This window comes from Tripterygium wilfordii, chromosome 13 (assembly GCF_013401445.1).
Source record: "Tripterygium wilfordii isolate XIE 37 chromosome 13, ASM1340144v1, whole genome shotgun sequence".
Taxonomy (NCBI): domain Eukaryota; kingdom Viridiplantae; phylum Streptophyta; class Magnoliopsida; order Celastrales; family Celastraceae; genus Tripterygium; species Tripterygium wilfordii.
This window is the reverse complement of record NC_052244.1, coordinates 3,781,747-3,807,549: the sequence shown is the minus strand read 5'-3', so window position 1 is coordinate 3,807,549 and position 25,803 is coordinate 3,781,747. Positions and strand designations below refer to the sequence as shown.

Genomic DNA, 25,803 nt, shown 5'->3' with positions numbered 1-25,803 from the left:
GGTTGGTTTATCTTGGTTTTCAACTAATGGTAATGTAGCTTGACAGTAATAGGAGCTTTCACAGATAATCTGAAATGGGATTGGTGAAGCAATTAGGATTGGAGTCTGTCTTGATTAACTATTTCTTCAATTATGTTATATGCAATATCAATTAGGCCAAGAAGCTCTTTTGATGTATTTAAGGAATTTAAATGGCTTTCTTTTGTGATCCTTGTTCACAAGTTAGTTGTTGTTCTAGCTATGGATTAGCTAAATAATTTTCCGCAAAGAAGATAATTGGTCAAGTCTTTAGGCTGATTTACGCTCTTTTGAGTCATCTTATGTGCCGGTGTTCTGTTTGAAGCTTCATGCTGCAAAAATAAAGACCCTCCATCAATGGCAGTCAGTCACTTTTCTTGTCGTCGATCATTTCTAGTAAAAAAAATTGAACTTTATTCAGTTATATGGTGCTCTTATATTTTGAGTCCTGGCTTAGATTCTCAGATTGAATTTATTAATCAAAATAGATTTATGGGGGAAAAAAAGCTCTACTTGCATGAACTGAACACTTACAATAATTCTATTCAAAGCCATTCTGAAAAGTATAATTTTAATACAGTACATTCCTGACCAAAAAAATAACAATAGCATTCCTATGCATTCTGCTAAAATATGCTGAACTCTAAATTACAAAAAAATCATTTTACTTTGTATATGTGACACTCATCTATCTGCTGCATACTTGATGTTGTTCTTTTGGAAAATTTCAGTTTCCAATAGTAGGAGTCACTGTTTCGAAAGCTTCTACGAGCAGCTGCACTTTTCTTTTCCGAGCAGGAGTCAGTTGAGCAACAACATGTTGAAGTGCATGATCTAACATCCATTCCTCCGAATTCTTTCTGTCATCTGTGTTTTGATGCCTTAGATTAACCTTTTCTGCTTCTGGAACAGATTGCAAGGGAAGATATTGTGGCTCTCGTGGATTGAACTTCTTCACTTTCTCGAGTGCCTTCACAAATCTTTTAAGGAGAATTATTTTCTTCAGATTGCTCCAGTTTTTATGCAATTGTGGCTTAGATTTGTTCTCCACTGTCTTTATCTTCGGCTCTTCCTTTGAGTTATCAATGGTAGTTGAGATATGAAGTTTCTGTCCTTCACCATGTTCCAATCGCAGAGACTCCTCTTCCGTTGTCGTTTCACTTGTGACTGATTGATCATCAGGCGAATCATCTTGAGAATCTGGAAGAGGGATTTCATCTATTGCTTCTTCTACCAACTTTATGACATCATTCCTATGGAGTTCGTCATAATGATTCTCCATTTTCATATCCTGGTTTGTGTCTGGTGAACTTGTCTGAGAAATAGAGTTCTTCCTTCCGAGGAGTGTGTCACCATTGTTACTTTGTTCTTCCTTGTCTGCAGCATTGCCTGATGCCATGTGCTTGTATATTAAGTACCAGAGCCCTGTGTAATTCTGTTTTTCCAACTTGGTTTCACTTGCTGCATCTGAAACGCCATTTGGCCGCTGCATAATTCCTTGGATTGATTCATGTGCAGTCTTACCTTCTTCATCACCTATTGCTGATGTTTTCTCCATTAATTTAGTAAAAGAATCCGTGAGGACTACTCTGATATCTGATGCCGGTACCTTATCATTTTCAGGCTCCAATTCTGAGCTTCTGCCACGGGCTTCTGAGTCAATACGAAAAACCACCTGTCCAAGGACCTCACGGGAGGTTTTTTCTTTCTCTGGAGATTGTTCTTGAGAATTATTTACAATGCCCTCTCTGGATGACTCATCTTTTAACTTGGTTTCTTCAACCTCCGGCAAGCGAGAGTCCATTGAATCATGCTGATCATGCATGAGTGTTGATTCATTTGTCTTACTGTCATAACGGGAAGCAGAAATTCCCTCTTCCTTCAAGTCTATGACATTAGGCATTGAGAATGATAAGCCTACTGCTGTCATTGGAACACTCCATTTTGTTGGGAGGATATCAGTGACTTGCTCTTGATTTTCACTGTCAGGATGTTTATTTTCTTTTCCAGTATCATCGTCACTTTGAGCTGAGGAACCAGTACGCGATTGAATGGGAGTTGTGTGACTGGAAGCTGCAGAGTTCGATCTCAGATGAGTTTCAACTTCTGGGACCGGGACAATGGTCTCAAAAGCTTGAACCAGCAGGGCTACTTTTCTCTTTTGAGCTGGGGCAAGTGTAGAAATAACCTGGCGAAGCGCATGATCGAGCATCCATTCATCAGTGTTCTTCCTCCCTTCAACCGTTAGATGTCTAAGATGAACTCTTTCTGCTTCAGGATCAGGCTCCACTGATAAAAACCGTGGCTTCCGCGGATTGAAATGCTTCACCTTTTCCAATGCCTTAACAAATCTCTTGAATAGAATTATCTTCTTCAGATTGTTCCAGCTCTTGGGCATTTGCTGGTCAGATTTCTTTCCAACATTCGACGCCACCTTCTCTTCTCCGCAAACATTTACTTTTGCATCCTTAAGCTGTGTTTCTTCCGTATCTTTTTCTGTGCTATCTTTAGCTGAATCAAAGGAAGTTGGTATGCTCAGATCATTGTCTGAAGTCATATCACTAGCAACCGATTGAGTATCAGATGACTGGTCTGGAATTTCAGACAGAATTCTGTCAAATGCTTCCTGTACAAGCTTAATGGCATCACTCTGCGAGATGTCAGTCTTCTGGTTGTCTTTGTCATGATCTGCAATGTACAAACTCTGATCTGTTGGTGAAGTATCTTGAATAGAACTAGACTCATTTGTTCCAACAACTTTGTTAGTCTTTTCCACTTGTTTTTCCTCGCCCTCTCCATCCATGGCTTTCTGTCTGTCAACTTCTGCATCGATACCAGATGCCATATGCTGATATATTAGGCGCCACAATCCCATGTTCTTCTGCTTTTCTCGACTAGCCAATAAATTTTCCTTCCTCTCTGAACCGGTGGCTTCAGAAGTTGATTTATCCTGCACGCTTGTAATAGAACAGCTATCAACACTTGCTTCATCCACTGAAAATGTGATGCTCCTTTTTTCTGAGGAAGAATCACAAGATAAACTGAACTCTGGACCATCCTCGTCCGTGATGGAAGAAGGTCCTGCTGTGCTTTCATGAGCTATATCTCGAGATGCAGAATCGAAACTGCTGTCCTTCTGGCTTTTCTGAATTCCTTTCTTCCTATTACCGGAGCCTTTTGCCTTAGAAGTGGACCGACTTTCTGAGACATTCTTCTGGGATTTTATCAAACGTCTCCTCATTGAAACATAGCGCTTTAATGGAGGTAAATTCTCGTGTCGGTGGCCATGAAGAGAGCAATAACTGTAAGGACAAACCTTCTTCATGGTAGTAATTTTTTCAGATTCACTTCCTCCTGCTTTAGACTCAATATCTTCAGGAACCTTGGAGCCCTTGAGAGCCGAGGAACAGGTGGCTCTTTGAATGGTTGAGTCCAGAGTTTGAGGCATTTCCAAGTGTTTCTTCATTGAAGCTCTCTTGGATTCTACACTGTAAATATCTCTGGATAAAGTGACAGAGTTTGCAAGCTTTATTGATCTTGATTTCTTGAGGTACTTCTGGTCAGTTCCTCCTGAAGTTCTTGTCAATGGCCTCCTGAATCTCATGCTTGGCAATCTTGTCATGCTCTTGACAGGTCTGGAACTTGTTCTTCTTGAAAATTTTCCTGCTGATTTCTGGCAACAAGAGCAAAAATAGTTTTCATGTCAGATTTCTGTAAACTACTGATAGAATTCTAAAAATTACAGCTATAATTAGAATGAAAACATTTCTCTAGACCTGAAGATGAATTTCTGATCTTTTCAATTAAAAACTAGATTGGAAAATTTACATATACTTGCCTGGAATGTGGTTCTGAGAGGTTAATTGTATCCTCGTATCTATTTCTTTGTTTCTGTGTTTGATCTTTATGCAGCATTTATCTTTGATTATCAGTGAAATTATTGATCTTTTCAACTAAATGAAATTATCACTAGATTTGAATTCCAAAATACTTGCCTGGACATTTTCCTTTTCATCAGAAAAGCTTGTGGCCTTCATATACTTTGGTGATGCATCAGACATCTCTATAGGAGTAGATTGTTCTGAACTTGCTGCATAACCAGATATGATTCTTCGTCCATAACCGCCTTGATTTTTGAACCTTCTGCTTTGCACTCTAGACATCTTCATTGATCTCAACTTCTTCAGCTGTTCTGTTCCTCCTTTGTCTTCCCCATTCAGATTCTGACGAGACGCGGAAGAAGGAGAAGAAGAAGAGCTGGGTTCAGATGTATCAGAACCAGAATCAAAATGAGAGTCTGATTCCATTTCAAGCTTGGTGGGATCCATTGTTTCAGTGCCTTCAAAGTGAAGGACTGAGAGATTTCTGAATGTGTTAATACAATGAAGATGGAAAATGGAAATTTGTGGAGAGTTTGAGGGGAGGTTTGATCAAAGAAACCAGAGATTCCAAGGTTTGTCTCCAATACCCAATTTTTTTTAAGAAGATCAGCTGTCAATTTGCATGTCATATTTGAATACTAAAATGTTTTGTGACTCAAGAAGATGCCATTTGACTTGTACAAAGAGAGGAAGAAAAATATTTGTTGACTTGGTCTTATTTCATATTTACTCCTCTTATATGGAAAAAGTTGAAATCATATCTAATGATTTTTGTGTAAATCTGATTTAGTTTTGCAAGATGGGAAGTTAAAGGTGTCATACATACTGTCATGGGCCTGGTAGGGCCCAATAACGTGTTGACATGATTATTTCTAAAAAAACCCAAATGCCTGAAAATATAATTCAAATAATCAAAGGCAAGAATAGTTCAAAGTTCAAACATTTGAATATAATAAATAAAAGATAATTCCATACAATAAGACGGAAACTTTTATTATATGGTTGTTATTAATTGTATTTCATTTTTCAATATAAATATTTATTGTGACAGGTCTCTGATTTGAGTACCACTAATGTTGGTTGTGATGGCACTAAATAGTAAATAATCTTGATTAGTTTTTTTTTATTTTTTTAATGAATGGAGTCTTGGACGGCTGCGATTTGATTTGGGGAAGCAACACTGGCCACCACAAATGGGACATTAAAAAAACAGAAGTATAGAACCGCGTTGGACTATTAATTGAGTGGGACCCATATTAGATCACACAGTAATTGACGGGATCAGACGGTCGTCGGTGCTCTATCACTCCAGATCTGCACAGTGTCCAATGGAAACTTTAATAGTTGTGTCAATAGTGGGACCATTAAGCCTCGTTAATCACATTCACATAATCACATGCATGTATCTTTAGCTTTACTTTTCTGACAAAGATGAGAGGACTGGCGAGTTATATGTCACTGACTTTAGTGGGTTATATATATGAGGCCCATTTAGTAAGGGAAGAAGTAAAAGCCCAACTGGCACTAGTATGTCTCAGTCTTAACGATGTGGGCTGAATGAGTGCTTCTCACTTTTATTATGTATTTCTCTTGTCAATAATGTGATTTATGAAGTCTCACAAACTTCAAAAAAGCATGGCAGATTTGTGAGTTCAACAGGAGATCAAAGGTGAAAGCCAAGTGATTTTCTCAGTTTCACGACATAACTGAACCTGTCCGCATTGCAATAAGTTGGCGGAGTTGAGATATGGCGCTTTCCAAATCTATGCTTCAAACAAAGCTTCTCTCTGAGTTGCCAGACACAAGCTGCTCTCACGCTGAGACCAAAAAGCATTCTAGTACTAAATTGGAGCTTTAATTTGAACCCCAAAAGGCATCGATCAAGCCTACATAATTTACAACCTGAGTTGCTGTTGCTGTTGCAGGCTATTTGGTTTGATATTCATCATGACATGCATGCATGAGCTAGCTTTGATGCTGTAACTGATCATCATCATTAGGATAAACAAAAAATGACATTCATTAGAGCTTTGTTTGTTTATTCTCTTGCTGATCAAAAGTAAAAAACCAGTGGTCGTGATCATGTTACTTATCTTTAATTTACTTTAAGCACGCTTGCATGGGAGACATGCATATAATTAGTCTCAAAGATCAAAATACTGTTGTTTAAGCTCCAGGTGTCCAGATTCATGCAAAAGAATGTACTAGCTTTGTTGGTCAATTTTGTTGTGCAACACACACATCAGAAGCACACAATCCACACTATTTTACAGGAAAAAAACAGCAACACTTTAATTTCGCAAATCATACTCACACACACATATTGGTTAAAGACCTAACTTAAATCTTTTGAGTCCGTAGCTCAAAAAAAGTGTATTAGGACGCATGTTAGGTAAATACATGATAATTTCATATATGGGCTTGATAGGAAGTGAACTTACGATCTCCAAATAGAGAAGATTCATTTACAACATCATAATATGCTCAAACTGTAGTGTTGATTAATTGGTCAAAATATTTCTTCATCATTTCTGTGTACACGTACAGGGGAATTTTTCTCGATCATGAAATGAATTACCCACACTTGTAGAGTTTTAGGAGCTAGGCCTTGCCCAACCTTTTAATTATTGGGATCTAATCCCCACCTCCCCACTCAAACCCATGATCTCTTGGTGATGAGAGAGTGAACACTCAACTTACCATCTAGTCATAAAAGACGCCTTTTATAGATGGGAATTTTTTAAAAAAAGACCCAATCACTGATTCTTGGAAGCCGTCCACCCACAGTTGATCATAAAGAGTTTGTGTTCCAATCTCTTAAAAGTCCCAAGTTTCTCAAATGCTCAAAAAATTGCATATAAATCATTGTCAACTGATGTGGAGCTGCCACCTGTTTGAAGATGAAGACATGCACCCACATCCCAATCTTATCATAATTCTGATCATTTTGTCTTGTATTTGTTTGTATGTGCAGCTGTTGAGGAGTAAGACAGAAGCTGAGAAGGCATAAAACTTGGATGGTATTGGTGGTCCAATACCAATAATGTCCACATAAATTTGGAGGAGACGAGTGTGACTGTGAGAATTCGAATCATCATGTGGGTTGTGGGATTCTAACCTCTTGTGATGACGGCAAAAGTGATGACCACACCAAGTGGTTGAGGCGATTTCTACGTTCAAATTCTCTGATTCAAATTGAAAGAATTACGATACCTCTATCCTTTGTTTTAGCTGCATCGTGGGTCTTTTCATTCATTGATCGTTATTTGACTAACGGAATCCTATATGGTGTTGTTTTGATCTCAACGTAAAACGAGTGAAATGTTTAAACGACATCGTGTTGCTCTTAAAACAAGATAAAACAATAACGAAATATCATCTTTTTTATTTTATTTTATAGTCTTGACAATATCGAGAGTTTTTTTTAGGGCTAATAATTTATTAAAATCTAATCCAAACGCAACATACACTCGAGAATGCAACTCAAAAAGAGTGCGGCCTTTTTGACTTGATAATAGATCTCTCCATATAGAGTTCAAAACATTAGTAGGACGAGTTCCGCCAAATCTACGATTGAAAAAAAAAATGTACATAGGGTTGAGATCGATCAACAATTATATAGAAATGAGATTGCACATTCTTTTTTGGAACGAAGTCATACCCAATTGCATTTGATGATCTCGTCTCCACTACGTGAACCATGAACTTGTAGCGGAATCATTTCCTAAAATAAAATACACAATACCTTATTTTTGACACATACGTCATGATTATCCATATTCTACCCCAACACACACGTATGTCAACTTTTCAGTTTTAGCATAAAGAAAGCTAGCGGGGGAGGACTTTAAATTGTAAATGGTCATTGGGATGATTTTCATAGAAAATGATGCTTAAAACATTTTTATGGACTCTATGCAACGAAGTCAAAATAAAGAATCAAAAAGGATCTATGGATTAATTTTTCTGGTTCATTAATCTTGTGATAATTTTAACCAAGTCCGTAGCTCACCGGATTCTAATGTTGACTTAGACTCTTATGATAACTCTTTAACTGACCCACATGAATTAAAAGACTACTGAAACATATTTTATTAAGATTTACCCGATAAAACTCATAGACAATGTATCATGCTTTACGCGCTGATTCTAAATATGTAATTTTTTAAAAAACTAACATGTATTTTGAGAGTTAAAAACGTTTTAAAATTTCGTTAAAGAGATTTGGGCTTCCTTGGACTATCAATATATGGGCTACCAAGCACCACTGATATTTAACAGGCTTCTTATCTTTGTTATGTAGTGAACAAGGATAATGCCCACACTGTTGGGTTTTATCTTGATAGTTAGATAATGCTTTAATCTGTCCTATGTACTAAATAAAGCAAGACCACAGTAATTGTTTTAAAAAAACGACGCAGCAAAAAAACTTAATAAATTATCTTTACATTTTGGATTTGTCGCAATTTTTTGTGTAAATATTTTAAGTGTTCTCATCCAGAAAATGAATATCACCGATCATTAAAATGATCAATGAAAACTAATGATTATTATTTTTAGTAATTGGGAACGACACCATATAAATTTATTTCAGACATTTAATGTATGTTTAAACTTTTGATGTCATGCCCGTACGATAGAATTAGGTTGAAAATAGGAATTTATGTTCAATTCCATGAAGCTCATATTATTAGCATGGTTAAAGACAATGGAATTTCAACGTTCTTTCAAGATAATGATCTATGAAGCTCATTCAAATATTTTGACAATAAAATTAGTTCAAAAATCGTTTTTTAAAGTGAGATTCATAATTTCTCAAATTGTAGTTGAAATATAGTAGATGGATTTAATTTTAGGTATACCTATAGAACAGGTCAAGGAAAAGATCACAAAAGTCTCTTTTTGCTGGAAAAAAATCTCAAAACTCTAGAAAAAAAAAAAGATGAGCACTATATGCATTCCACGACTTACTAAGTACACTAAAAAATCTCATCAAAATACTCAATCTTTAAAACCCCACTTTCCCTATCATATGAACCCTAAATCCTCCTTCTCCTTCTCTGTTTATCTTCTTCAACTAGAACGAAACCCACCCAAGAGGATGGCCTCCTCCTTTGCCATCACCACTTCTTAATCTCTCAAATGAGACTCCTCTGTTGCTACCAAAACTGCAACTCAAGTCCACCTCATAAACCTTTGAACCTTCCCCATTGAAGAGTCCGAAGTTTCACTCACTAACGCCTCCTTCTTTCTCTCACTAATGCCTCCTTTTGTCACTTGAATTGCCTTTTGATGGCCACCCAGATTCTGAAACTATGATCTCCACCGTCCAATTTGCAAACCCTAGCGAGTCAATCATGAACTCTTTACGGCTTGGCCTCTTTACTTGACCGATACCAAAGTGTGTGTGTGTACTTACCCCAAGTGTAGGGTATCGTCAAGTAATAAACCGGTGAGTCCGGTATCGATCCACGAGGAAGCAATGCAAATTTGAAGTGAATGATATGCAAATGACTAGCTAACACTAATAAACACAATGAATATCAAATAAAAGCAAGTAAAAGAAATGGGCCGAATGACTCGGTAGCATGAGCGATTTTGTAATCAAAGTAAGCACAAATTGGATTTAAAACAATTAATTAAAAACCTAGTCTCTAGTCCGTCCCGGTGGCTACTCGGTTCTCATACTCAAGGCATCATTGCAAACACACACAACCATACACAATGCATTGTGTGATACTATCAATCATACATATGCAAAGAGAATTGGGTTATAAGACTTCAATTCATACATGTAGGCCATCGGGTCTCTTAATCTACGATGAACGCAAAGGGATAAGCACCTAATATTATGAATTAATGTTCCCCCTTGGGGCTTGGCTTGGCTAACACCCTAGTTTCACACTCAAAGATCAATTAACCATAACTCTCCCATGCATATTCCTAATTTAACCCAAAACTCCATCATCAATACACATAATTAATAGTTATGCAATGAAAAACTCAATTAATTAAGGAAATCATGCAATGGGTTTAACAATTCTCAATTAAACACATTAGATGCAATCCCTAGACTAGACAATCCGAAAATACCATCAATATGTCATTTCCATAGATCCAATCACACAACTATCACGAAATTAAAAGAGAAAAATCGAAACTACGATTCTTTGAACATACCTTGAGTAATCGAAACCGAGCATCCACCATTTGGGACTAGAAACTAGAAAGGGAACTTAGCCACTCACCATAATGGGTATAAACATCAATTTTATAGATGAAAATCAATGTTTACAAACAAAATCACGAAAAACCAAGAAAAACTTAGAGAGAGAAGTAGAGAGAAAACAATGGAGGCAAGAAGTTGGAGAGGAGATGAATTAAAAATGAGAGAGAGTCCAAATCTTAGGGTTTTCTCCTCTTTTACAAGTATAATGACCTATTTACCCTTACAAAGCTTTCTCCCATTGGTTACATTTGAGAGATACCCAAAAACCCAGCTCAATTAATCATTCTCGGAATGCAGAAATCGGGCGACTGTCCGGACAGTTGAAATCTGTGTGGACAATTAAACCCTCTGGTTCCAACTGTCCAGACGGTTGAAATCTGTTTGGACAGTTTGTGCTGATTTTCATTTTTAGCTGTAGCTTCATGATTCTTTCACCTTTTTGCCCTTTGATTCAATTATCCGAACATCCAATGAAGGTGTCCGGACAATTCTTCATCTCTATGAACTTTTCTTCAATCCCGAGAGCTTCTAATTTTGTCGGTTTAATCATATTTTCTGCAAAACCAATGAAAGACAATAATAAGAGTAAAACTAACTTATTTAAACACAATTACATTACTTAAGATACTAGAACTCCCTAATTAGGTGGTATTAGGACCTCAAAATAGAGGTCCGGTCACTTCTTTGCTTGTGACGAAGGCGGAGGAACTGAATTGTTGGTGACGAAGGTGGAAAAAAATACCATTTGCCGATGACGAAGGTGGAGCAGCGGCTTGGCCTCTTTGATGGTAAGGAGAAGAAACCATAGGCAGAGGAGGAAGAAGAGGGGTGTAGATGGTATTTTTTTAAAAAATATGAAAAGGATGCACTACATAATGTTGGTGTTGTTTGGGGGTGCTGTGAGCAGTGGCAGACCCAAGAATTTGAATCAGTGGGGCACAAAAGTATTGCGGGGGTTCGGAGGCAGCGCCCCTGAAATTTTTTTTGTTCGGTTCAATATGTAATCGATTTATGATTATTGATTGCAAATACAAAAACACAGCAATAATAATTTAAAGCAATAAGAAGATATATTGTAATTATCACAATAGCATTCAACATGTCTCCATCTTTTATTTGCAAAACCAATGATAATTCATATGTAATCCCCAACATAGTCAACATTAATTACAAATTGAAAACAAAATCAAATGATTGCAATTATCTCAAAAGGCCATGTGCTTGAGCTTTTTTTGTTGAATTTGTAGCGTCACATGAAACAATTTCTAAGATTTATGAGGTTGAGTTGGGTCTAAACTAATTAGTGGATCGGGCAAAAATTAATGGATTGGGGGCATCAATTTTTTTGATTGGGGGCCTTAAACTTTATTTGACATATAATTAACTAATTCTAACATATTTAGCATTAAATTTTTTTTTTTCACTGGGGGCAAGTGCCCCCAGTGCCTTCAACGTAGGTCCGCCACTGGTTGTGAGGTGTAAAACTGTGGTAAGGTACTGTCAAACGCATTTTAGCATTTGGCTTATATAAATAAAGGTTATATTAGATAAATAATAATATTAATATAAATTAACGACATGTTTACATTGTACATTAATATAAAATAAAGAACTTGACATAATTTGATTACTTGTCACAATTCACAAAAAGCAAGTAATCTAGTACGATGCAAAAACTTCCGCCACAATCATATCACGTCTAACTGTCATCTCTAGGTCCTCACCAATGAATGGTTGGTCATCTGAAGTGCTCACTCCAACTCCACTTGTACTGGCTTCCATGCCTGAAACATGAAGACCGTTACTAACAACTATAGCGCACACAACATCAAACAACAAAATCAACTCTCTGTCACCAGTATATAATCACGAACATCAAGCCCTAACCTCCCGAACAGCCAAAAGGGAAAATAAATAGAAGTAAGTAATCGATTAATACCTGAGTTGAGGAGTAAAGATGTGCTTATCCAGCTATGCGTATTAGTCGAAGCAGGAAACAGGGTGAAGTGCGTAGCTAACGCTATGCCTGTGCTTCTCGTGGAGAGCGTGAAGTGGGAGGAGTAGTGTACGTAAGATTTAGGGTTTTGATGTAGAAGCGTAATTTAGGCAATTTACATTTATGTAAGGGCAATCGCGTAATTTTATACCATTCCTATGGGCTGAAATGTGGTTCAACGGGCTGCAGGCCGAAACACATGGAACTCGACTTCACCAAACATGCTAGCCCGTTGAGAGAAAACACAAAATAGAACGCGGGCTTTTAAATGTGCTGCCAAACTGTATCGTTATGTTTTTCACTGGGGCGTACTTAGTTATTTTTGGGTGCATATAATCTTCATCAAAAAATAAATTACTCCTAGTAAATTATGAGTCAATTAATTATAAAGAGAAATAGTAATCCCACCCCATCAAATTGGTAATCCCACCCATGAAATGATTGAATTTTATTTTATATATGATTTGATATTTGATTTTTTCGATTTACGTGTGATTTGATATTTGATTCTCATTTCAAAAATTAGTTTTCTCACCCCCTAATTGGTTTTAACACCCCATTAATTAATTAAAATAAACTTATCACATCAAATCAACGCAGATTAACGGGTACATTTAATGTATGCTGCAATTCTCTATACGGAGTGACCCATTCGTTTGCATAATATGAGACATTGGGTAACCATTTGTCAATACTAATTCAACGAAGTGATTACCATTCACAAATCCTATTGTGATAGTAATATGTGCATGATGAGGTGGAGGTATAGAACACATAGGCTAAAATGGTAATCAAATTTCATTAATTTGTTTACATTTAACATGAGATTATGATTTTTGAAATAAGAATCAAATGTCAAATCGAAAGAATCAAATATCAAATCATATATGAAATAAAATTCAATCATTTGAGAGGTGAGATTAAAAATTTGAAGGGAAAATTAATTTTTGGAATGAGAATAAAATGTCAAATCACACCTAAATCGAAAGAATCAAAAATAAATTATATATAAAATATTAAAAATAAATCAATTGAGGGTGGGATTACAATTTTGAGGGAATGATATTACCATTTCTCAATTAAAAATCCTATTCACATTAATTAGTTCCCAACAAAAGTGCTGAAAGACAAAAGCCACTGCAAAAAGAGCAACAACTTTCCTCCATGGTCGCTGTCATTCCGAGAATCCCAAGATGAAAAGGAACACACAGTCTTCCTCTATTACTTCTTCCACATCACACCAAAAAATCAACAAAATAAATAAATAAATATTTAGATAATAATATAATTATATATATATATATAGACATAAATAAAAAAAGTAGGAACAAGAGTGAAGCTTCCTGGAAGCTGCAATGGCACTGCCCACACTCCCTCCATTTAACCCCGTTACCTTCCTCCCTCTTTCCCCTCATACCATTCTCTCTTTAATTATTCTTCTCTCTGCATTTGTTTGCTTCCTCTCAATTCCCGTTTCTGGGTCTTCTTCTTCTCGCTATGACACTTATCAAAATCAGTAAGTTCAGCCCAAAACGTCTATTTCGGACCAAGAAGGACCGGTCCATGGTCTCCAGATCCGACCCATCATCGTTTGGTTCCGGCACCACGTCGTCGTCCTCCTCCGACTCCTCTCTGACCCACCACAAGCCCCGTTCGACCAACGTCGGCGCAGATGTCGGGACGCCTACTAGCGTCCTTCCCGAGATTTCGGGTGACTGGTCCGATATTTATGGGGAGCTTGTGCAGGCTTTCAAGATTATAGACAGGGACAATGATGGGATTGTCTCGAGGAGCGAGCTGGAGGCGTTGCTAAGCAGGCTTGGAGCGCAGCCTCCGAGCCTGGAGGAGGTGGCGACGATGGTGAGGGAGGTTGACAGTGACGGAGACGGGTGTATCAGCGTGGAGGCCTTGATGAGCCGGATAGGGTCGGCTTACGAGCCGGCATGTGACGCCGAGATGAGAGAGGCTTTCGAGTTCTTTGACACCGATCACGACGGTAGGATCACAGCGGAGGAGTTACAGGGTGTGTTTGCCGCTATTGCGGATGATCGGTGCACGTTAGACGAGTGCCGGCAAATGATAGCCAGGGTGGATAAAAAGGGGGACGGGTTTGTGTGTTTTGATGACTTCTGTCGTATGATGGAGCTCCAAGCGTGATTAATCTTGCGATCGCGATGCTCCCGATGATCATACACCGTTCATTTTTCTTGGTTTTTTCCCTTGGGTGTGGGTTTTAGCTAAGGTAAATAGATCGGACGGCTGTGGTTGACTGATCGTAAGGTGAAAAAATTGTGCTTTCCTCCTCCGAATATATATATATATATGGATGGACGGCTGTGGTTGACTGATCATAAGGTGAAAAAGTTGTGCTTTTCTCCCCCGAATATATATGAGACTCATTCCATAATCATAAGAGTTATGTTTTTTTTTAAATAATGTTAAAAGTATATATTTCTCATCATAATCGAATCTTAAATATACATATATCTAATTTAATCAATCGAATCACTTTCATAATTATATAGAGTTAAAGTTGACAACAACACTATTATGGAATTTGGGCTTGTGGTGGGCCCAAATTAAAATGGTTGGATCTATATTTTCTTTCCAACGGCACATTAATGATGAAATGTTGACCTAGACTTTCTTCATCACAAAATTTGTTTATGTTAATAGCATCCTCCGTGGACACACTTATGTTCACACTCAAAACACATAAATTCTTGTGCAATTATCAATTTAACAAATACTACATTCGAATACATTTATAATGAACACATTTGAGCCAACATTCCATACTCCTTTTCGTCTCTTCTTCTCTTTCTTCATTTCTATCACCTCTCTCTTCATTTTCATCATCTCTCTCTTCACCATTCATGAACCAATAAGTACTCCAAATATAAAATAGCTACAAATTTTTCATATATTTTAGAGTGTCAAAATATACCATTGTAGATATATAATACTAAATTTATCAAGAAAGTATGATTTCAAACACTCTAAAGAGCACCAGTGTGGATGCTCTAAGACACTGAATTTGGATGTATAGGGAGATCGGATCGGGTAAGAGCCTAAGAGGCCTTAGTGCAAGGTCATTAATAATTCATCATTACTTTTCAACGCACCAATCTTGTTAAACAATTTACTTATATAATTAATTGATGGACAAGATTCCTTTATTCAGATCTTTGTAATAATTTAAGGAGAATGTCTAAGAAAATGTTATTTTGGTGTCAAATGACAGATACTCTGACAAAGAAAATTAAGGCCAGTTCATAGATTTACCATGTATGGATGGATTAGAGTGCTGCATGCATGCATGGGGGTATTGATCAGACACTTTCCTCGTAATAATGATTTGGTAATTGGGAGGTGGAAAAGTCCTGTATATGGCGTCAATCAGGCATTTAATTTCTTGGTTTTGGTTTTGGTTTTGGTTTTGGTTTGGTGGGGAGAGAGCTACATAATGTTGGGAAAACTAGACTCGCTCTCCTCTTTAATAGATAAATCAACACAATAATAGAGAAATTGAAACTGAAAAAAGCAACAATCAACATATATACAAGATTTACGTGGAAAACCTTCAAGCCTGAAAGAAAAACCACAGTCGTTGTCAAAAGACAATCAAAAGAAAATTCATTATGTAGAAAATTTGTATAACCACACACTCAATTTTCTCTCACCAAGAATTCCAAAAGATAAACCATAAAGTTATCACCCTTTGCTCTCTCTAACCTCACGCACAAAGCCCTTTTTTTCTACCAAAAACCCTATTAAACCACTAGTATTTATAGTAGTATAAAATCTCATCGTTCAATTCTATCTAAGAGTCCCTCCCCAAGAAGTTTCCAATTACAAATATGATTTCCTACACATTCTAACTGGAGACTAATTTGAAAAATAAGTGGAGACTAATTTGAAAAATAAGTTTTGTTGCAATCGAGACTCTTCCATAGCATTAAACACCTAATTTTTGATGAAAATTCCATGGATAAAGACATGCATACCAATACAACTAAGATTAGCTTGTAAATAAACAACAAATCACTATCTTGTCTGGTTGTCCCTTGCCATTGAAAACGCCGTATATGTTAATGTTGTTTGGAGGACACAAGGAAAATCAACATTTTCTGCTTAGAATTAGTACACACATATTGGAATTGGACGTTCTCTCTCTCCCTCTCTCCATCTCCAATGTTTATTGATAATAAAGCTGTGTGTCGTATATGCTAAGGTTGTGACTTGTGTGTGTCTTCTTTCTTGCTTTCTAGGCTACCAACTTTCCAGGAAACTTCCTTCTTAAAGTGTTTGCATTTCTTCTCATCAGATGTCCCCATCATACTAATTGCGCCACCAAAAACAAACAAACATTACATTAATTAATATGGTTGGGTTCTAGATTGCTCATGCCAGTTGCCAGATAAGAAATCTAAAACGCAGGATCTATGAATATGGAGAGTACCACTCTACCATGAATATGATGATGCAATTCAATGGGCCACACAGTTTTTTTTTTTGATAAAGCAACAATATATTCAAACAACAAAAACAGTACAAGAAACAAAACAGGGCATCGAAAATAGATGGCCTGAGAATATACAAGAACCAAAACAAAAAATTACAAAATAGATAAGCATCCACTTGATGTCCATAAACGTTTTAAGGGAGGAGAGCTTCAAGTTGTAAATGATGAGAGATGACCATGAATAAGTGTAAAATTTGAGACTTCTTGGAGATGCAAAGGAGATGACCATGATTAGGCATCTAAAATGCAGTTATTTACACCATTGTAGGGGTTAAGTATGCTGGACAAAAACGTAGAGCTTTTGGAGCAGAAACAGTTTGAGTATATGGTGGGCCTACACTTATGATGGCCCAAGATCTGACGAAAGAATTGAAACGAGAAGAATAGAACCTCCTAACCCTAACTTTCGAGTTTCGAGTAGCCAGGGGCCCAAAACCTCCAAAAATTTCTTTGCCCAAAAGTTTGCCCCTTCTCACGATCTACTATTATTTAAGACTCCAAAGGCCTCTAAATTACAAAAGAGTTCCCACTTAATCAATATTTTTCCACTAAAATGGCTTAGTGATAGGTCTATCAACTCCCTTTCCTAAAACCTCAACCTTGTCCCTCAAGTTTGAATGCAAGAAATCGTAATCAGCCAATTCCCACACTCTTCACACCCATAGCTGGAACATTGTTGTATCTGCGCTCACATTTGGTCGACATTGATCACTGTTGTGTGAAGTGATGAATCTATCGGACTGCCAAGACCGCTGGTGAGATTACTCCCACGACTCACTCCCGTGAAGGTAGAGTGCTGCATCTTCAAGTGGCAAGTGCAATCCAGGACTAAGTTTCTCTCTTCAATACGATGGGTCAGCTCCATTAAGCATGCCAGTATAGCAAGTAGATTCATCATTATTTTTGTCTGTATTTCTCTCTTCAATACGATGTGTTCCATATAAAATAAAAATGAATTGGAGGTGTTTTAATATTATACGGCCAACATCTTATAACCACTTTTGTATAAAGTTATACTATCCCGAGTATTTTAAAAAACGTTCAAACACCCAATAACTTCATTAAATGATAATTTTATATTATGCAAAGTCTTATCCTCTCATTCAAATGGAGCATACTTTTTTTAGTTAAACGATTCCAAAGTCAATTATAGGCCCAATTTAGGCCCCATTGGCCCAGTGTATGGACTTGACCTTAGCTCCATATTTTCACATCGTGGCTGGAACATCATTATATCTACGCTAACGTTTTGATCAACATTGATCACTAGGGTGTGAAGTGACGAATCTAGCAGATTGCCAATACTACTAGTGAGATCACTCCCACGACTCACTCCCGTGAAGGGAGGGTGCTACATCTTCAAGTGACGAGCATAATCCAGGGCTAAGTTTCTCTCTTCAATATGATGGGTCAGGTCCATTAAGCATGCCAGTATAACAGGTATATTCATCGTTATTTTTGCCCCGTATTTCTTCCTAAAACCCATTAACGAAAGCCCATGTTAGCATCTACTCGTCAACATCATGCAAAGGAGCAAAGATTTGTTCAAAAGTGCTCCTGGTAATTGGTGACACTTCCTTCTTGGCATAAAGTCACTAGGCTTTCATGAGCGTTGCCCCCTGGGAATTTCAGAAACACCGCAACAAAGCATATCAGAAAGATGGCCAGGCAACGATGGGTGCTCACACTTCCTCCTGTTGGTACCAGCTCAATGCTTTACCTTTCAGACTCACACCGACTGTCGATATCTACTCCTCATCTGTCACTTGATTGATGTTAAAATAACACTCTGCTTAAAATAGTCATTGGCTTGGGGCGTCTCCTGCCAATAAAGACAACTCAAGCTTCAATTGCCCAAACTCCCACTCTAGGGAAGATCATGGCTTAGGGGATTCGACGACAACACGAGAAGGTAAGAGGCCCATTTGAAGGGGAAAAATGGCCCAAGGGTGGGTGGATTTGGTGCAAGCTCAAAGGAGGCTATATATATTTGTTGATGACCCAAAATGGTCATAAAAATTTGAAGCGTCCAAGGAGGAGACACATATTTGGGAATGTATGTGAAAAGGAGTGTTAGAACATACTCACACAAAAGTCCCACATTTGAAAAATTATGTAGGAATTTAGTGGTTTATACTTTATAATACAAATAACGGGACTCTTGAACTTAAGTTTTTTAGTTAAAAGGTTACTGGCAAAAACCAAGTGTTGGCTGGTTGAAGTGTAATGTGGACGGTGCTTTATTCCAGGCTCAAAATAAATTGGGGTTCGGTTGGGTGTTACGTGATGGTTTGGGTCAAATGCAGGCTGCTGGTAGTGGCGCTTTGAGAGGGTTTTTGGATGCTGGGTTGGCTGAAGCTTTAAGCTTTCGTGAGGCCCTTCGGTGGTTAAGAGATAATGCTATTTCCAATGTTATTATTGAGTCTGATGCGCTGATCATTGTGCAGGCTATGAAGTCTTCATGTTTGGATAGCTCTTACATTGGCCTTATCATTGATGATTGCAAATCTCTTTTGAAGGAGATAAACAACTATAGGATTTGTTTCGTGCGGAGATCAGCGAACTCTGTGGCTCATTTACTAGCTAGAGCGGCAAGTTCATTGACTGGTGTCCATGTTTGGTGTAGTACACCACCTGATTTCATTTGTAATGCTCTTCTTCAGGATTTAAGTTAATGAAGTTTCTTTGCTTTCAAAAAAAAACAAGTCAGTTATAGGCCCAATTTAGGCCCCAGTATGTGGGCTTGACCTTAGCTCCATATTTTCAACACTCTGGGTCACGTGCCATTCACACGCACTACCGGGAACTCCGAAGACGGTGCCAGAAGCGACAATTACAATATGTTCATCTTCCTCGTCTTCAGCTCACTCTCTACTTCTCACAGAAATTCCAGAGATCTATAATTCCAAAAAAGTCCAACAAGTCCGTCTAATCCCATAAATCTACCCAAAACCAGTGATGGGAGGAGGGTACGTATTTGGGTCGGCTTTCGATTCGAGATCAGGGCAGATGATAATGGTGGCACTGGTGCTGATGATTGGGTCATTCTACGCTGGTACTCTCTTCGGAAACAATGCCCCCGCTTATATCTCTCGACCCTCCAATTCTTCATCCTCTCCTGGTTCGTAAAAACTACTTTACCATATATCTGCAAAAGTTTCTATTTTTTCACTTTCGATCGTGTGTATTTCTGTTAAAATTCACTTGTTGAATCAAAAATCTTCCTAAGGAGATAATAGTAAGGAAATTTGGGTTTTTGTTGTGTATGTATTTATATATGAGCAATCATTGAACAGAGCAATAATGTAGCTTGAGATATATTTGCCTGATATGGTAAGGTTCACAAGTGCACACAATCAAACTCAGTCTTTGACTCATCGTGTCTAATGACATTATAAGAAGACAACCAGTCATTTTTCAGAGCAGGCAACTTTCAGTTCTTCTAAGAAATGTTAATTTCTGTCTTAAACGCACAGGTATATTAATGTTCACAAACAAGGTTGCCCTGACTTACCGCAGCAAGCCACTTTTGATCCCTGAAAGTGGGATTGATGTATGCCCTTTATCGTTCAATGAGTATATCCCTTGCCATGACGTTTCTTATGTGAAAAAATTGCTTCCAAGCTTGGATGTTTCTAGAAGAGAAGACCTAGAGAGGCATTGTCCTCCACCTGAAGAACGTTTATATTGCTTGGTGCCGCCTCCCCAAGATTATAAGATACCGATAAGATGGCCGACCAGCAGGGATTATGTGTGGCGGAGCAACGTGAATCATACACGGCTTGCGGAGGTCAAGGGAGGGCAGAATTGGGTGCATGAGAAAAATGAATTGTGGTGGTTTCCTGGTGGCGGTACCCATTTCAAGCATGGGGCATCTGATTACATTCAGAGGTAGCTCATGATCTATAAGTAACTGACAACATTTTCTTCCCATCACATATTTTCCCTGAAGTGGCTGTGGTCAATATGAGACTTGTTTTTGTTACATTCTACGTAACCATTTATCGCTTTTCCTTATGATAAGTACCGCTTGTTCTTGGCTGCAAGTCTATTCTTACATTCTATGTATTATCTTCCCCTTAAAAAGGGCTGCAGCAGCTTGAAATAAGTTACCTGACTTAAGAATGCTAAAGAGGAACTGAAAAGGCAATGTGAGACAATTTGCCAATTGAATAAAAATAAAAGTAGACAATCATACACACATCACAAGGTGTTGTTCTCATGGCCTCTTGTAATGTTACTGCAAATATCTAACGAATTTGTTACTATATTTGATTTTTTAGAGCTGCCACTAGTCCCCCCTCCCCCCTCCTTTGGCCTTTAGTTCTACCTATAAATTCTATATTTGTTTAAAAATTAATGTCTGGTTTAGAAGCTAAACTTCATTTCTCTTGTTATTGAGGGAAAGAAATGGTAAGGGATCTGTTTATCTGGTTCTTCGTTGAGGAGTTCTGGAAATCTTGTGGCTAGAGTTCCCTGCTGCTCATTGTGGATCTGATAATTCAAATACTCATAAATGTTCATAAAGAAACCAAAATATATGCACCATACAAGCCATCACTTGAGGAGTCACCATGACTTCCCTAGTATGCATTTACTGATAGGTGGACACATTCTGCTTGATTTAAACTATTCGTGGTGACACCTTATGTATTCTGGATTACGTGGAACTTGTGTTGAATTATGTTGAAAATGTAATCATTATCTGTTGAATTCATTTCTTTGTAAAAGTTTGTTTCAAGTTGTATTTCCAATGGAAAGTGGTGCATGAATTGTTCAAGCCAGGGGTATACCATAATTTATTTTTTATGGCATGTTGAGTATTTTCGATCTCTCCATACAATCATGTATCTATTGACTATTATAATGTCTTATTTGATTCCGACTTGCTAAATCAAGGTGTGGTATATTTAATGTCACTCATCCTCACTCCCCGCTTTTCCTGTAAATGCAGGTTGGGAGACATGATAACTAATGAAACTGGTGATTTACATTCAGCTGGAGTAGCTCAGGTTCTTGATGTTGGTTGTGGGGTTGCGAGCTTTGCAGCTTATCTTCTGCCCTTGGATATACAAACCATGTCTTTTGCTCCCAAAGATGGTCACGAAAATCAGATTCAATTTGCTTTAGAGCGAGGGATTGGTGCAATGCTCTCTGCCATTGCCACAAAACAATTACCTTACCCTTCCAACTCTTTTGAGATGGTTCATTGTTCGAGGTGTCGTGTTGATTGGCATGCAAATGGTATTTTACTACCCTAATTGTACAAATGTGTATGCTACCTTTTGAATGATGTTGATTTATATTAAATGATATAGTTAATGTGTCTTAATATTTGAATTTTGTAATTTTGTTTCTAATTAAGAAATTTTGTTTTACCAAAAAAGAGCTTTGTTTACTATAATTATGTTAATGCTTTACGTGAAAATCACATCTTGAGATATCAATATGAAAAGTAAGCTTGATGCACATAAATATTTCAGCCTGCTTCTATCTGCCGCACTGTATTTGTTGTTTTGTACATACCGTGAATGATTCATCAAAAATTCTAGCTGTTGTTATGTTTGTTGCACAAACATAACAACAGCATGGCACTGTGGAACCTATTATTAAGAATTATTGAGTGATTACATTGTAAAGGATTAAATGGGTAGTCAAGAGCTCCTTGTCTTGCTTCATATACTTTCATCTAATTTCATATATTTGATAATATTGTTACAATGTTTCATTATTCTTGACGGTTTGATCCTTCTTGGAGAGAATTATTTCTGCCGTTTCCCTTTTCAGCATTTCTTATTTCCGTACTAATTATCTCTTTGATGCCCTATGTTTCTTTTGTAACTTTTTTTTTCCTATCTTGTTTCTGGCAGATGGTATTTTACTCAAAGAAGTGGATCGTCTTTTACGTCCAAATGGATACTTTGTCTATTCGGCTCCACCTGCTTATAGGAAAGACAAGGATTATCCGATGATTTGGGATAACTTGGTAAATTATACTTCAGCAATGTGCTGGAAACTCATTGCTCGAAAAGTTCAGACAGCAATCTGGATTAAACAAGAAAATGAGGCATGCCTCCAGCAGCATGCAGGACTCAAGCAGATAACTATGTGCAACTCAGTGGATGATTCTAAACCATCATGGAATACCCCATTGAGGAACTGCATACAAAGTACCTCAGAATACTCTAAAAAATCCCCCTCTAGATCAGATCGTCTTTCAGTATATTCAAAGAGTCTTGACAGAATAGGTTTGTCCATCCTCTTATATGGCTTCAGATAGCCAATTTCAAATCTGATTGTGGTATCTTTCTCAAAGTAACGTATTCTACAATTTCTCAATTTTGGTATAAACTTTCATGCTCTCTCTCTCTCTCTCTTTCTCTCTCTCTCACTCTCACATCTGAGACTACAAAAAATACAAAAAAAAAAAACAAGCTTTTTTGGTTGATACTCCTGATTAGTTGGATCTCTAATTATGTAGGGACTTGAGATAGTTAAAAGCTTGCCTAAGACTGAGATTAGCAGCAGTAACTTGACGATTAGTTGCTGAAAGAAAACTTTACATTAGCTCATTATAATGCGGATTAATTGCCTAATAGGAGAATTGATTTGTGTAACATTTGAATTTTATGCTCGATTGTGGTCACTATTCATTCTCATCAATATGTTTTCATTCTTATGTAGAACATGAATGGACCACTGGCAGTTTTCTTTTGTCATTCTAGGGCTCTGACTAAGATCACTTGGGAATTTTTGACAGTGTTACATGTTAGAAAGAAATAAGCTGCATTCTAAAACAGTAATTTATGCTCATTTTGTTCATTACAGGTGTCAGTGAAGAAGAATTTGTTTCAGATACCATCTTCTGGCAAGATCAAGTTCGCCAATATTGGAAGCTGATGAGTGTTAATGAAACAGAAATAAGAAACATCATGGACATGAATGCTTTTATTGGTGGATTTGCAGCGGCTTTGAATGAATTCCCTGTTGGGGCGATGAATATAGTTCCTGGAAGCATGAATAATACGCTAACTGCTATTTATGATCGGGGTCTTTTAGGTGCTTTCCATGATTGGTAAGATTTATCAACCATTAGACATAGCTGTTTCTTACATTTCCATGGTCAACAGGGCTATTGATATATTGTTTAGCTTAACAATAACATATATGCTTTCAGGTGTGAACCATTTTCGACATATCCACGCACATATGATCTGTTGCATGCTGATCATCTATTCAGTCACTACAAAAACCGTGGAGAAGGTTGCTTACTGGAGGATATCATGCTGGAAATGGATCGCATTGTACGGCCGCAGGTAATTAGCTTGATTAGTGTCAGCCCTTTAATGGCACATTGGAGAAGTTTAAACAAAATGCTGTTAGTCATTGGATGTTGCAATATAAAGCCGTTGCCTGATTCTCCTCAGGGAATAACCTTATAATTGTTTAAATGAATAATCTCGGCATCATCACCAATTCACCATGCTGAATGAGAATATTTAATTTATAAGTGAATTTCATTTTGTACTAATATCCTAGGTAGTGAAGCATATTCTGATATGCGGGTATGCGACTGTATGAATCTGGAAACATTGTGTACAATTCATTCATGCCATTTTTGGCCTCTTCTTCTCATTGCTATATCATCATGTGGGCTTTGCAGTCTATCCTAACCATATGAAACATACCGTTCCTCCTGATATTCATAGCCATTATGTTGTACATATTGATCCATGCATCTACTGCCATATATGATAGGTGGTAAAGCTAGATTTAAGCTGAATACTGAATACTTTCATCTGTATTGAGCCACCTAATATTTAGCGCGTGCTCTCAATCTTTGCGGTTTATACTGCTTCGCCATTGTGCTTGCACTTACAGTATGTCATGTAGCTAGTCAATTATCTGGAGAAGAATGAGTTTCTACGAGGTTTATGTCCAGATGTTGCATTTTTATATCTAATTGAGTATATCAATTTGCAGGGTTTTGTTATTATTAGAGACGTGGATGCCATTACATCGAGAATCCAGAATGTTGCCTCAAAGTTTTTGTGGGAGGTCGAATCACATCTTCTGGAAAGTAAAGAAAAGAAGAGGGAAACCGTGCTAATTTGTAGAAAGAAGTTTTGGGCAGTTGCATGAAGTGTGCCAATGTTTTCGACCCAACACGTACAGGTTACTTTCGACCTTTCATCCTCGAATACTTTCTTTGTGTAATGAGATTAATGAGATTAGAGAAGTGTCATAAAGTCTAGTAGTGTAGTCATTACATGGAGGAGCCTGACATTTTATTTTATTCAAAGCTCTTCAGAAGCCAACTGTGAGACACTATAGCATTATGCTTTCTCACCATTCAAAATGCACATAGAACAGCTTGGCCAGAGCTTACCTGGGTTTATGACAAAATTCCAGCCCAGATACTAAATGGGTCAGGCCTGCCTAAATCTAGTCCTGATTCCCAGACGTGAAAAATCCTTGGGCTTTATATAATTATGTACACGTTTTTCTTTAAGTTTCCATGGTAATAAAGAACAACAAAATTAAGCGTTCTTTTTTCCACTTACTCATTCCAACTTTAATGGTCACACTTATATAGTTATTTCTGCAATTATGCTGTCTCCTTGGGAGGGAAGAGAGAGATGGGTGTGGTGGCTTGACTTAAAAGTTTAATTTGTGTGGATAATGACCCTGCGATAGAAGTCATTGCGGTGGTCATCACAAATGAATGTCTGTGATTAAAATTACAAGAAACTGTAATGATTTCTGTTGCAAGGGCCTTTAACCCTAATGTGGAGTCTTAGACAAAACAATGCCATGGAATGTGAGGATGATGGGGAATGGGGAGAGACAAACAGGTAAATTCACAGGGAGCACCAATGAATTGGGAGAGAAGATTCTTTGAAAGTAGAGAGAGAGAGAGAGGCCACTCAAAAGTAGAAACTTTGACATGACAAGACAACCCCACGCTTGTCGGGCCTTGCCTTTGCTTTGCCCCACTCTCCACACAAATTAAACTGCGTACACAAACACAAACACAAGTTGTAGATACTCCTTCTCCTCCCATTATTATTATTATTTCTATTAATTCTCCATGCTTCAATGGTTGACTACTTGACTCTCCTGCCTCCCGCGACACTCTCCTTCATCCAACTTT

The 25,803-nt window shown here is 37.5% G+C and overlaps 3 protein-coding genes across 3 annotated transcripts; 2 read left to right on the top strand and 1 right to left on the bottom strand.

Moving 5' to 3' along the window:
• Positions 1 to 507: 507 nt before the first annotated feature.
• On the bottom strand, positions 508 to 4,588 carry LOC120013160 (calmodulin binding protein PICBP-like). Its single transcript, XM_038864881.1, has 2 exons — positions 4,014 to 4,588; positions 508 to 3,691 (listed from the first exon to the last, which is right to left on the bottom strand). Exons 1-2 carry the CDS (start codon positions 4,344 to 4,346, stop codon positions 746 to 748), a joined length of 3,279 nt encoding a protein of 1,092 aa, XP_038720809.1. The 5' UTR covers positions 4,347 to 4,588; the 3' UTR covers positions 508 to 745.
• An 8,888-nt stretch (positions 4,589 to 13,476) lies between these two features.
• LOC120012821 (probable calcium-binding protein CML35) lies at positions 13,477 to 14,537 on the top strand. Its single transcript, XM_038864354.1, has one exon. It carries the CDS (start codon positions 13,622 to 13,624, stop codon positions 14,279 to 14,281), a length of 660 nt encoding a protein of 219 aa, XP_038720282.1. The 5' UTR covers positions 13,477 to 13,621; the 3' UTR covers positions 14,282 to 14,537.
• A 4,891-nt stretch (positions 14,538 to 19,428) lies between these two features.
• Positions 19,429 to 25,195, top strand: LOC120012820 (probable methyltransferase PMT7). Its single transcript, XM_038864353.1, has 7 exons — positions 19,429 to 19,770; positions 20,126 to 20,540; positions 21,604 to 21,893; positions 22,520 to 22,897; positions 23,478 to 23,724; positions 23,827 to 23,965; positions 24,633 to 25,195. Exons 1-7 carry the CDS (start codon positions 19,608 to 19,610, stop codon positions 24,789 to 24,791), a joined length of 1,791 nt encoding a protein of 596 aa, XP_038720281.1. The 5' UTR covers positions 19,429 to 19,607; the 3' UTR covers positions 24,792 to 25,195.
• The last annotated feature ends 608 nt before the right edge of the window (positions 25,196 to 25,803 follow it).

Coding starts and splice junctions, on each gene's coding strand:
- LOC120012821 (XM_038864354.1), top strand. CDS start 13,622: ATGACACTTATCAAAATCAGTAAGTTCAGCCCAAAACGTCTATTTCGG.
- LOC120012820 (XM_038864353.1), top strand. CDS start 19,608: ATGGGAGGAGGGTACGTATTTGGGTCGGCTTTCGATTCGAGATCAGGG. Junction 19,771..20,125: donor CAATTCTTCATCCTCTCCTG/GTTCGTAAAAAC, acceptor TTAAACGCACAG/GTATATTAATGTTCACAAAC. Junction 23,725..23,826: donor TTAGGTGCTTTCCATGATTG/GTAAGATTTATC, acceptor ATATGCTTTCAG/GTGTGAACCATTTTCGACAT.
- LOC120013160 (XM_038864881.1), bottom strand. CDS start 4,346: ATGGATCCCACCAAGCTTGAAATGGAATCAGACTCTCATTTTGATTCT. Junction 3,692..4,013: donor ATGAAAAGGAAAATGTCCAG/GCAAGTATTTTG, acceptor TCTTGTTGCCAG/AAATCAGCAGGAAAATTTTC.